This window comes from Pseudomyrmex gracilis, unplaced genomic scaffold (genome assembly GCF_002006095.1).
Source record: "Pseudomyrmex gracilis isolate BER0280 unplaced genomic scaffold, ASM200609v1 scaffold_3344, whole genome shotgun sequence".
Lineage (NCBI taxonomy): Eukaryota > Metazoa > Arthropoda > Insecta > Hymenoptera > Formicidae > Pseudomyrmex > Pseudomyrmex gracilis.
This window is the reverse complement of record NW_018023928.1, coordinates 1-9097: the sequence shown is the minus strand read 5'-3', so window position 1 is coordinate 9097 and position 9097 is coordinate 1. Positions and strand designations below refer to the sequence as shown.

General features: G+C 32.9%; 2 protein-coding genes across 4 annotated transcripts; both read left to right on the top strand.

The window, feature by feature from the left end:
• Positions 1-1076: 1076 nt before the first annotated feature.
• Positions 1077-5839, top strand: LOC109863140 (uncharacterized protein DDB_G0284459-like). 3 transcript variants are annotated; one of them, XM_020443334.1, is made up of 7 exons: positions 1077-1116; positions 1505-1833; positions 2617-2780; positions 4273-4380; positions 4615-4711; positions 4979-5300; positions 5401-5839. In XM_020443334.1, exons 2-7 carry the CDS (start codon positions 1547-1549, stop codon positions 5569-5571), a joined length of 1149 nt encoding a protein of 382 aa, XP_020298923.1. In that variant the 5' UTR covers positions 1077-1116; positions 1505-1546; the 3' UTR covers positions 5572-5839. The 3 variants fall into 3 exon arrangements, with proteins under 3 accessions (XP_020298923.1, XP_020298922.1, XP_020298924.1); XM_020443333.1 differs by having other exon boundaries at positions 1392-1833; XM_020443335.1 differs by having other exon boundaries at positions 1085-1116; positions 1543-1833.
• Positions 5840-6746: 907 nt separating this feature from the next.
• On the top strand, positions 6747-9085 carry LOC109863142 (calcium release-activated calcium channel protein 1). The gene is made up of 3 exons (XM_020443336.1): positions 6747-6950; positions 7064-8393; positions 8640-9085. The coding sequence occupies exons 1-2, from the start codon at positions 6831-6833 to the stop codon at positions 7589-7591; spliced, it is 648 nt and encodes a 215-aa protein (XP_020298925.1). The 5' UTR covers positions 6747-6830; the 3' UTR covers positions 7592-8393; positions 8640-9085.
• The last annotated feature ends 12 nt before the right edge of the window (positions 9086-9097 follow it).

Here is a 9097-nt window from a genome sequence, read left to right as displayed (position 1 = left end):
TCTCGCGTATAAGAGGCACAGTGTGCTCGCGCAGTCCGAGCGCCACTTCGTTGCGCGTGAACTTGGCGCGAGGCACTACCGTGCCTCTTGATATAAGTCTATGATAAAATCTAGGTAGCAGTAATGAAAGCTTTTTAGCCACCATCATGGAGATAAAGGAGGGAGCGTTGTCGAAAAAAGATGAAGCCTATGCAGCCATGTTTATATCATAGACTTATATAATAGACAGAACATTTATATGGCAAAGTTGAGAACAACATTAAAGGACAGAGATAGTGCTGGAGTAGTTGTCTCTCTCTCTTACAATAAGATGGTGGGGGACCAATCATCTCACAAGTCTATGCTATCACCTCTCACTATCACTTTCTCTCAATTGACTCTCGAACTCTATCTTCGTTGCTCTCGGCCTGCCGCGGCCACCAATCAACTCACTGCTAGAAAAGAAGAGAATTACTCCACGACTATTTCTGTCTCTTTTAACGAAGCTTCAGCTCCTCTTACACGAATGTTCCGTCTATTATATAAGTCTATGGTGCAACCACACGTCTCTTTCCAGACAATCAGTTTAGTAACAATTCTAGGAACATCGAAAAAAAAAACTATTGTCTAGGGAAGAATTGAGAGTAAAAAATATTGTACAAGAATTGATGTTTTTAGAAAACAAAGATCGATTTTAAAATAATCGAAGTAACATCGGGTGCGTTCAGACAATTCACAAAGGTTGAGAGGTCATCACTTATGATAGGATTATTCTTCAAAATCTGCAGCGGTTCCAAAAGTATGATTCAATCAGAAGTGATTATCTCTCAACCGTTGTGCAACTGTTGAGTTGTCTGAACGCATCCATCGCCCATCAGGCCTGGTTTATGCGAGCAATAACTGTTAACTTATGCCGGAACCGGTAAAGTTTAACTATACGATTTTAATACTTCTGTTTATACGAAATTGCCGAATGCGTATAAACAGAAGTATTGGAATCCTATAGTTAAACTCTACCGGTTCCGGCATAAGTTAACAGTTATTGCCCGCATAAACCAGGCCTCACTAGCGGCTGAAACCGTCGTAAAAAACTACAATAAGATGGCCGCTCTCAGTCTTCTCCCTGTTGCAAATAGCGTAATAAACGTATATTTTGTCGTTATTTATCAATAAGAACGTGATATACAAGTCTTCAGTTTTACTGTGTTTATTGGTGCTTCTATACAAAACAGCTTTTTACCTCCATTCAGAACTTATTTCGACTATAATTATTTTATCTACTCAAATTGATTTTTCTTGCGCAAGCAAAATTTGAAACAGCTGGAAATGAAACGTGCTTGAGCTTTTTATTGTTACGGCTGTATTAAATATGTAAAGAAATCGGTTATAGAGAAAAATACTTTGAATTTCAGTTACAGATTGAACACATTACAAGTTATCTCTCTTTTTTACTAAAATCAAGATGACAAAACGAACACTGTTCAGAAGTATTAAAATTCAAAATTTTCACCAATATAAATTTCAGCACTGACTTTTGCTTCCATTTTTATATCAACAAACAAGCCTAATGGATCAAACAAGTTACTCCCATACCAAGGATCAGAGATCCAGTGATAAAAACTCTGTCCCTTATACCTCATGTTCAAGAACTGAAGAAGAGATCCAGAGAAGAAGAGAAGAATGGAAATGTCAGCAAGAGTTAGAGAAGGAACATGAGAGATTAAAACAACAAAAAATTGAAGAATGGAGAAGAAAACGGGCCCAAGAGCTGGGTAAAAGAAGCTCTAGTGACTCTCCTCCTCATCATCATACAGGAAGATCTTCAACAAGTCAATATCTATCTACTTTCAAAGAGTGAGTCTTAGATAAGCAACTGTAAGAAAACATCTTACTTAACCTTTGATCAATTATTTAATAATGTTTTTAAATGAAGATAAGATACAAATTAGTTTTGATAATATAAATTATCAAATCTTGAAGCCAGCTAATAAAAAAATTAAAAGAGATAAAACATTCAATAAGGTAATAAAGAGCCTTTCATTTATATTACCAAAGTCAGCCTTAAAAAGTTACAGTTGTTGCAGCTATATTGAGGGTTATGATATCACAAGTGAGAAGTCCTATGACTTTTTTACCATGCAAGTTTTTAGATTAAAATAAACTACTTGCATACTAGGAACAGCATTTATTAATGCACAAGACAAGAAGTAAATTACTTAAAAAGAGTTTTCATTTTTATTAATAAATCTACATATATATATATTTATCTACATATTTACTCATGTCATAAGAAAGGTCTGTTTTTGATAAGAAATAAACATAAAATAGCACAATACACAGTACTTGTATGATATAAGTTTGTCAAAAGAAGTTTATAGAAATAAACACTTCAACTGTTTTCTTTTTGCTTATAAAAGCACATTCATGCAAAGTTATCAGTTACGAACACACAACTCTATTGTTTTATGGATAATAACATGGAAAAACAATATTAGAATTGATAAAAGTCTTTTAAAGGCTTCAAATATGTCTTACATCAGATATCCTTATAGAGCAAGATTACTGTATAATAATACAATAATAATAATAATAATAACATAAAGATATAATTGTAACATGATCAAATTTTTTTCTTAGAAAATCAAACAGAGAAAAACCCCTGTTCAAAGGTCCAGATGGTGCACCCATTAATTCGACAGAGTTACGTCAAATTAAAGTTAATATTCGCAGAAACATCCCTATTCCTGAAATAAAACGAGACATACCTAATATTGATGATGTGATTATCTGGAGAAGAGATGGTAAATTATTGCATTTATTTGAATCTTTATATTTTTTTTTTTTTACCGAAGCTTGATTTAATATTCATCAGCGCAACAAAGGAAGAAGCTAACTTCGATGCTTGAAGTAGTTTTTATTAAACTTATCAGTTTTATTGCCATATCAATTATATAAGATGTAAAGATATAGTCACGTCAAGTCAAAACATTGTCAAATTGAAACATATTATTAGACCATTATTCATAATCTAATTTTATATTTAAGATGACTTTAAATATTAGATTTAACTATGATTCTTAGCCACATATTAACTTCTACACAAAGATTTCATTCCCATAAAAAAATCATCACTGAAGATTTAACACTGTGTTTTAAAAAGTATGAAAATTGTTACTACATTTTATAAAGCAAAACTAAACGGTTTAACAAAAATAAATAACAAGAATATTTTTTCAAATTTAATGTAAAATATTTTTATTTAGTAAAGATAAAATGTAAATTTGTAAGAATTTTATATTACATAAGTATGTTCTATATATCTCAAGTATAACATTACAAATATCAAGCTTTGTTTAATGGATAAAAAATTATTTTTCCGAATGATATAGACAATATAGGTATTGTAATAGGAAAAAAAAGAAAGCTAATATTTGACAACAAAAGAAGAGATAAAATAAACAATTATCCAAATATAAAACAGAATATCAAGTATGAAATAGTTTTTATCAAACTTATCAGTTTTTTTGCCATATCAATTATATAAGATATTCTTCGAGAATATTTCTAATATTATATTTTGTCGTTCTCATTTTTATCGCAACTTCTCGAACGGTCGCAAAGGCTGGTGGTTTTGTTCGAATATAATAATCTGTCATTTATTATATATATATATATATGATCACGGTTCGGAGACACAAGTAAGTTTAAACTTGTGGAAAATAGCTTGGTGTCGCGCGCCGAGTATCTCACTTGCAAATACGTATAACTGTTACGAACAAAATATTTTTTATTCGAAAGTAGCAGCTCCGTGGCTCATCGGTTATTACTGAGTGTACGATACGTCTTCTCTGGGAACGAGCGTCCAGAGCCAAACGGAACATTAGCTTACCTCAAGGACACTGTAAACTTACGAGAACATTCGGTCCNCGTTCGGTTAATTGTGAATAAACTGTTATAAATTAACTCACTGAGTTCAGATCGTTATTTATATTCTTTGGTCGTTATAACCCGTTGGTGATTCGGCAAACAAAAAAACAACTTTAGTGTAGTTGTGTAAACCGCAAGCGCGTCTATAGGTATAGAATCATGTTTATACTACAATACACTAAGAAAAAAGTTTCTATAGATTCTTTTTACTTTTACTACAACTGTTTACTAAATATTTATAGTCTAAATCTGATCTTTAATTTGAGTACTAAAAGAGTTGTAAGAGCAAGTGTTCAAGCAATGATTTTCTTAATAATGCAAACCAATGCACCTGTGCAATATACAAATACAATATAAACCGTTTAGGAGAAGGATCTAAATCAATATTTGATAGAACGGAAATAAAGCAGGGAATTATTAAAGGCGATGAAGAGAAAGAACACCATACCGTTATGACAATAAAAGATCAGTCAGGTATGATAAATTTATACTACAAACTCAATTATACTGTTTTAATATTTTAAGTTTGCTACTTTGGTATTGAAATAATTAACAACTATTGACAACTATTGTTTTTTTATGTTTTTATATTTTTGTTTATATATTATACTTTTATACTCACAAATATTTTATATAAATGTGTATTTTATATAATATGTAGTTATGGAAAATTTTTATATATTAGAACTAGAACACACTATATTTTAGGTTCTACCAAATCACGAGCATCAAGAAAGCGATCTCTTTCACCGAGTTCAAGTAGGATTCGTTACAGTCCCCAATCTCAATCTTACAGTCACTCCAGGTTTGATCTGTAACACTTTTTTAATAAGAACACTCTCAAATACATACTTTTTCTTAAATTTTAATTTCGTAAAAACTTCGAACTACGTTAACAAAAAGAGTTATTATAGATATGATATTTGCTATTATTAGATCGCTTTGCATTTTTTAAATATGAAGTAATATTACGACTAAAAGATTTTTTTGTACAAATATAAAGTTTCTTTCTTTTACTTTGAATGAGAATATAGGTACTGTTTTTTATCAGAACTTTTTTGTTTCTTATTAGGTCATTTATAGAAGTTACATATTGTAATGATAGATATCGTGAGAAATCACGCGAACGTTCTCGTGAAAGCAGAGATACAGAAAGAAGCAGAGATAGAGACAGAGACAGAGACAGAGACAGAGACAGAATCAGAGATAGAGATAGAGATAGAGATAGAGATAGGGACAGGGACAGGGATAGGGATAGGGATAGGGATAGAGAAAGAGAGAGAGATAGAGACAGAGACAGAGATCGGGACAGAGATAGATACATTGAACGGAGAGATGTAGAAAATTACACCGGACCACTACAACTGTATTCAGCAGATTCTCTTCATCCCTACGTAAGGAAAAACTATCTCTTAAATTTTTGTGCTAAATTTGTGTTTTTTTTGGGGCTTATATAATTGATTTAATTTTCATATAATAATAATGTCTATATAGAACTTTCCGAGACCAATTATTCCTATAGTGGGCCCTATGGTTCCACTACCAAGAGGATTTAGACAAGTTTCTCCTTTAGGAAGAATTCGATATCCTCCTCCAGTAGGACCGATCAGACTACCATATCCTGGTCCGACTATGTATAGATATCGTGCTCCATATACAAAGTAATCTAAATGTAATGTAAGTGTAAGGATTTTCTTTGTGTGCTATTTTGTTTGTATGCATCATCCTTATACAGGTGATTTGAAAACTTTCAAATTGTGTAGCTGATTGATTCTATCATGTTTTAATTTAAATTAAGATTGAGAAAGTAAACAATTGAGATATTTATTGATTGTTCGGTTTTGCTGTACGCTTTGTTATTTTATGATATAAAAATATATAATATATATACATGTGCGAATATATACAGGGTGTAATTACTCCTTTATCATATGTAATAGAAAAAAATGGTTCAGGACTTTTCGACTCAGAATAATCCCTTCTATCTGCCTACGAGCGGTTAGACGGTCATTATCAGACACCCTGTATATATATATTTTTATCGGTATTTTTATGTATTATGTGTAGTTTTATTATAATATATGTTAAGTTAATATAAGTAAGACGCAAATACACACAGTAGTTGAACGAGCGTAAAAAACATGAAATGTCTATAATCGAATGACTTTTGAGCAGGTGCACTGTGAAGTGCACAAATATATGCGCATACAAAGCTGTTACTATTACATAAAACTTGACAAATTTATCCGATAGAAATCTTATAAGATGCAATTTAAAATGAAAGAAAGATACTAATATCTAACATGTATCAGTATATACACACAGAGAAATATTAATTTTTTTGTATATGGAGGATATGCTATACATATCTTGCTCGGTTTCTGCAGCCAATCTGCTGTCAGATTTTGTGAGCAAGATCTGCTCGATTTTTGGCACCAATTTGTAGACTTAATCAATAATAACAACTTCTGTATCAGATTTGTAGCCTTTTTGTTGACAACAGGTGATAGCAGACACTTGCATGATCTGCTTTTGACAGACTTGGCTATCTGGGTATATACGCATAAAAGATGCATATGCGACTATTTGTTTTAATTATATGTCTAATATATTGTACTGTATAACTTTTTATAATATATAAATACGAAAAATAAATTTATATGTAGTTTCTATATCTATACTCTCTGACACACGTTTTTATATAATTATATTTATTTATATTTTTTATTATATCTAATTATATTTTTTCTTTCTCCTGGCCGGCTCGAGGTGTTGCACTGCGTGTAATACCGATTGCACGTGCATACATCACGGAAGATAACCACGCGGTGTAATATAGCACGAAAAAGAACACACATCCTGTATATTCATCGACAAGCTCTGCTCGTGGACATGGCTACGTAGTTGCCAATGTGCACCACTCCATGGACATAGCGCTGGTTTACAGGACACCGGGATATTTGTCGTGGAGGAAATTGCAACTAAGTCGGGCGAAACTCAAAGCGTCCAGTAAAACGTCAGCTTTACTCTCCGGCTTTGCTATGGTAAGAAATAATTCAATGCCGATTCGATTTCGCGAATTATTTTCTGGTTTTCAAATGACAAACGCCAAAGTACATTCCGATGCGGAAACTAGAAAGATAAATCGTATTTACAGGTTGCCATGGTGGAGGTGCAACTGAATTCCGACACAAAAGTTCCCAAGGAAATGCTGATTGCCTTCGCAATATGTACAACCTTACTGGTGGCTGTACATATGCTGGCGTTAATGATATCTACCTGCATACTACCGAACATCGAGGCCATCTGTAATCTACACAGTATAAGTCTCGTGCATGAATCACCGCACGAGCGTCTGCACTGGTACATAGAGATCGCATGGGCTTTCTCCACGCTACTGGGATTGCTGTTGTTCCTGTTCGAAATCGCCATACTCTGCTGGGTAAAGTTTTACGATTTTTCTAAGGAGGCTGCTTGGTCGGCCTGCGTAGTACTAATACCTGTACTGATAATTTTTATTGCGTTTGCGATACACTTTTATCGGAGTTTGGTTGCGCATAAGTATGAAGTGACGGTGTCTGGCATACGAGAACTCGAGTTACTCAGGGAACAAATTGAATCTACGGATGTAGAGGGTAGGAATGGAGTGAATCTCATGCAGACTGGAGTGACACATGTTGTTTGAAAATTTGTCTCTACAATCTTTCTCTTGCCGTCTGAATATAATCTGAATTTATTATATTACATTATTTATTTTTTTATTGTAATTATAAATGATTTTATAATTATACTGACATTGATATTTATAATTATACTAATGATTTATTAGAAAGCGCGATATATAAAATGATTTTCTTTTGTTTGATTTCTTTAGCATAGTAAAAGTAATTTTAGATAATATTATGGGAATTACAACAAATTATAGAGTTCATAAAATTGTTTAACTAACAAGAGGTGCCTATATCCTGGGGGATCACTGATTTTTACGAAAATGTAGTATGGAGCAGAAATGTAGTATGGAGCAACAAATCCTAAACGAAGAAGATGCGCCGCGGACTACTAACGCGACGCCTTGTCCGCTGCGCCTCGCCGCCGCTTCGAAAAATCTTTTTTTTGCAACGGTACTTAAGCAGCGTACTAAACTTCAAACCGCGACTCCTCGAAAACACTTGAAAAGTGCATCGTCTCCGTTTAGCATATGTTGCTCCTATATCCATACTACAAGTCTCGTAAAGTTTCGTAAAAATCGGTGACCTCCAGGGTGTAGGCACTCCTTGTAAGTATTAGAGACGATACAAGCCAATATGCCGAGTGTGCAAATATTATATGATACGGAAAAATATTATTTTTCGGACAGCTTGCAACGTAATTGGAATGTTAAAAACAGGACACATTTATTAGTGTGCAAGACACTTTATGTGCACGGATTAACTCAAATTGATCTAGTGTGACAACTAAGTTCGAAAAAATAAAATTGACAACGAAAGGTTAGCATATCACAACAATATTGTCATAAATATTTAGCTAAAAATATTAAAAATTTAAAAAATTATGATTTTTTAAGCAAAAAAGTTTTTGGGAATTTTTTCAGGAATTTTTGAACATTATGATATAAATGTTAACTGTTTTAAATGGAAATATATTCTTTTTACATCGTTTAAACTTTATTTCAAAATTTTAGCAACTTTAGCAATTTTACGGATAGTTTTTAAATAACAGCTAATTACAAATAGGCTTATATTGCGACACCAACTAATGTTGAGGACTGCACCTTGCTCTTCTTCCGGGGAGGCTCAGGCCCACCTAGTACATGCAAAAGCCGCTCTTTGGGACGACTGGATAATACTTAACATCCCCATGTTCAAACACTTCAATGGTGTCAATAATGGAAGACAACGCTTTAAGCGTTGCGAAGTGCGACATAATCATTGTGTCAAAATTAAAGGAAGGTGACACAAATTCCTGAGCCTCTATTTTCTCAACAGCTAGCTGATCCTTGCGTTCGTAACTAGCTTTGATCATCTGGAGATGGAACTGAGCGAGTGTTAAATGATACAAATTAGTACAAAAAATTTATTACTTATATTTAAAATGTGTAATACAGTTTACGGATTTTAATATAGTTAATAATTCGCGCCAGTTGTCCACAAAAGAAAATTAGATCTGTATTAAAAGTAAATAGTTTATAATA

Coding starts and splice junctions, on each gene's coding strand:
- LOC109863140 (XM_020443334.1), top strand. CDS start 1,547: ATGGATCAAACAAGTTACTCCCATACCAAGGATCAGAGATCCAGTGAT. Junction 2,781..4,272: donor GATTATCTGGAGAAGAGATG/GTAAATTATTGC, acceptor TAAACCGTTTAG/GAGAAGGATCTAAATCAATA. Junction 4,712..4,978: donor CAATCTTACAGTCACTCCAG/GTTTGATCTGTA, acceptor GTTTCTTATTAG/GTCATTTATAGAAGTTACAT.
- LOC109863142 (XM_020443336.1), top strand. CDS start 6,831: ATGGACATAGCGCTGGTTTACAGGACACCGGGATATTTGTCGTGGAGG. Junction 6,951..7,063: donor TACTCTCCGGCTTTGCTATG/GTAAGAAATAAT, acceptor TCGTATTTACAG/GTTGCCATGGTGGAGGTGCA.